Source organism: Salvia splendens, chromosome 3 (genome assembly GCF_004379255.2).
Source record: "Salvia splendens isolate huo1 chromosome 3, SspV2, whole genome shotgun sequence".
Classification (NCBI taxonomy): Eukaryota; Viridiplantae; Streptophyta; class Magnoliopsida; order Lamiales; family Lamiaceae; genus Salvia; species Salvia splendens.
Window position 1 is genome coordinate 30,107,854 of NC_056034.1, and position 1,725 is coordinate 30,109,578.

At 39.0% G+C, this 1,725-nt stretch overlaps 1 protein-coding gene across 1 annotated transcript; it reads right to left on the reverse strand.

Moving 5' to 3' along the window:
* Positions 1–368: 368 nt before the first annotated feature.
* On the reverse strand, positions 369–1,166 carry LOC121794732 (PRA1 family protein B4-like). The gene has a single exon (XM_042193036.1). The coding sequence runs from the start codon at positions 1,126–1,128 to the stop codon at positions 511–513; it is 618 nt and encodes a 205-aa protein (XP_042048970.1). The 5' UTR covers positions 1,129–1,166; the 3' UTR covers positions 369–510.
* Positions 1,167–1,725: the final 559 nt, after the last annotated feature.

Sequence of the window (1,725 nt, forward strand, 5' to 3'; positions counted from 1 at the left end):
TTTCGGCATGCGATTTAATAAAAACTTGTGTTAAGTGAGTTAAGTAAATGAACAATAAAGTAGGAAATGAAAAAGGTATAGAGATGAAGAGAGAATAAAGTAAGAAATAAGAAATTGTTGATTTTTACTAAAACAGAAAATGACTCCACTACTATGAAACGTACCAAATTGACAAAAATGACTCCACTACTATGAAACGAAGGAGTACCAAACATCAAAAACGATCAAAACACATATTTAGAAGAATTCAAGATTCATCTTCTCACCAAATCCCATTATATGACAAATCAATTTACAAAGCTCATTAGGAATGTTTCTAGAATCAGTCGGCCAACAAACATTTTGGTCCTGGGATATGTATTGTAAATCCCATGCAATTCATAACATATATAGATGAATCTAGAAAGTAAATTAAAAAACAAATAAATTTCCTTTGATGATAATAATGGAAATGCATAAACATTTACAGTAGCCAGTAAAATGTGAGAACAAAATAAACCAATTTAATTCTCAAGCCCTAGAGGCGATGGGTGGCTGAGGAGCGGGAGCGGCGCCACCGGCGAGGAAGGAGAGTAGGCTGGGCACCCTGACGATGGGGTCCGCTTCGTCGAGGAACAGATCCTCCGGAACACGGAAAGCACCATGCAGGAGAACAACGCTGAGACCGACCATGAGCGCGGAGACGAGCACGTATCCGACGCTGGTGAGGAAGAGAACAACAACGGTGCACAATATGAGGGCGAAGAGCACCGTGCGATCGGAGAATTGGCGGCCGAAAAGGGCGATGGGAGGATCCGATGGTTGGCGGAAGATATAGAGGAAGAGCCAGGCGGCGAGGAGGGCAGAGAGGAGGAGGAGAGACAGAGGATTCGTCAGGAGAGATATCGCTAGCACGGTGGTCACGATCATGAGGTAGTTGGTGCGGAAATAGCCGTAGTTTTTGTGGAGGCGATGGTTTGCATCGCTGAAGGATTCCGGCTTCGCGAAGCCCGTCCGATCAGCGAGCTCCGACCAAGGACGGCGGTCCGAGAGGCCGGAGTTGATCGTCTGTGAGATGCGGGAAAATAGAGCGCCCAAGGCCGAGGTGGAGGAGGATTGTTGATCGACGGCAGAGGGATTTGATGCCATTTTTGTTTCAGATTAATAAAAATGGAGTATAAAAATGATGCTTTGCCTTTCCCAGTTTCGTTGGGTCGTGGCCATTGTTCTTGTAACAATATTTTCCTTTTTATAGCTATCTTTTTTTCTATCAATAAATTTATGTGGCTACCCTTTTATATTCCATTTTTATTTATTCATAATTCAATTTTTATTTTGATTGTATTATATTATACTGCCCTTTTATATTCCATTTTTAATTATTCATAATTCAATTTTTATTTTGATTGTATTATATTATACTGCCTTCGTCCCTAGTTAAAAGAGATGTATTTATTTTCCAACATATGTTTAAGTGGAATTTTGTTTATTAAATAAAGAGAGAGTATAAATTGATATTAAAAAAGAAATCAAAAGAAAAAGTGATTAAGAAGAGAATAAAGTTTCTTAAAATAAATTTTCTAATTTTAAGAAGCAGACAAAAATAGAAATACTCCATTCGTCCGTAAAATAATGTCCCATTTTGCTATTTCGGGGCGTCCGCGATTCAAAGTCCCATTTACCCTTTTTCCATTATAAGTAAATGGACTCATCATTCACCTAACACATTATACTCATAGTCTATTA

Bases quoted from the DNA above. Each gene is read 5' to 3' on its own strand.
- LOC121794732 (XM_042193036.1), bottom strand. From the start codon at position 1,128: ATGGCATCAAATCCCTCTGCCGTCGATCAACAATCCTCCTCCACCTCG.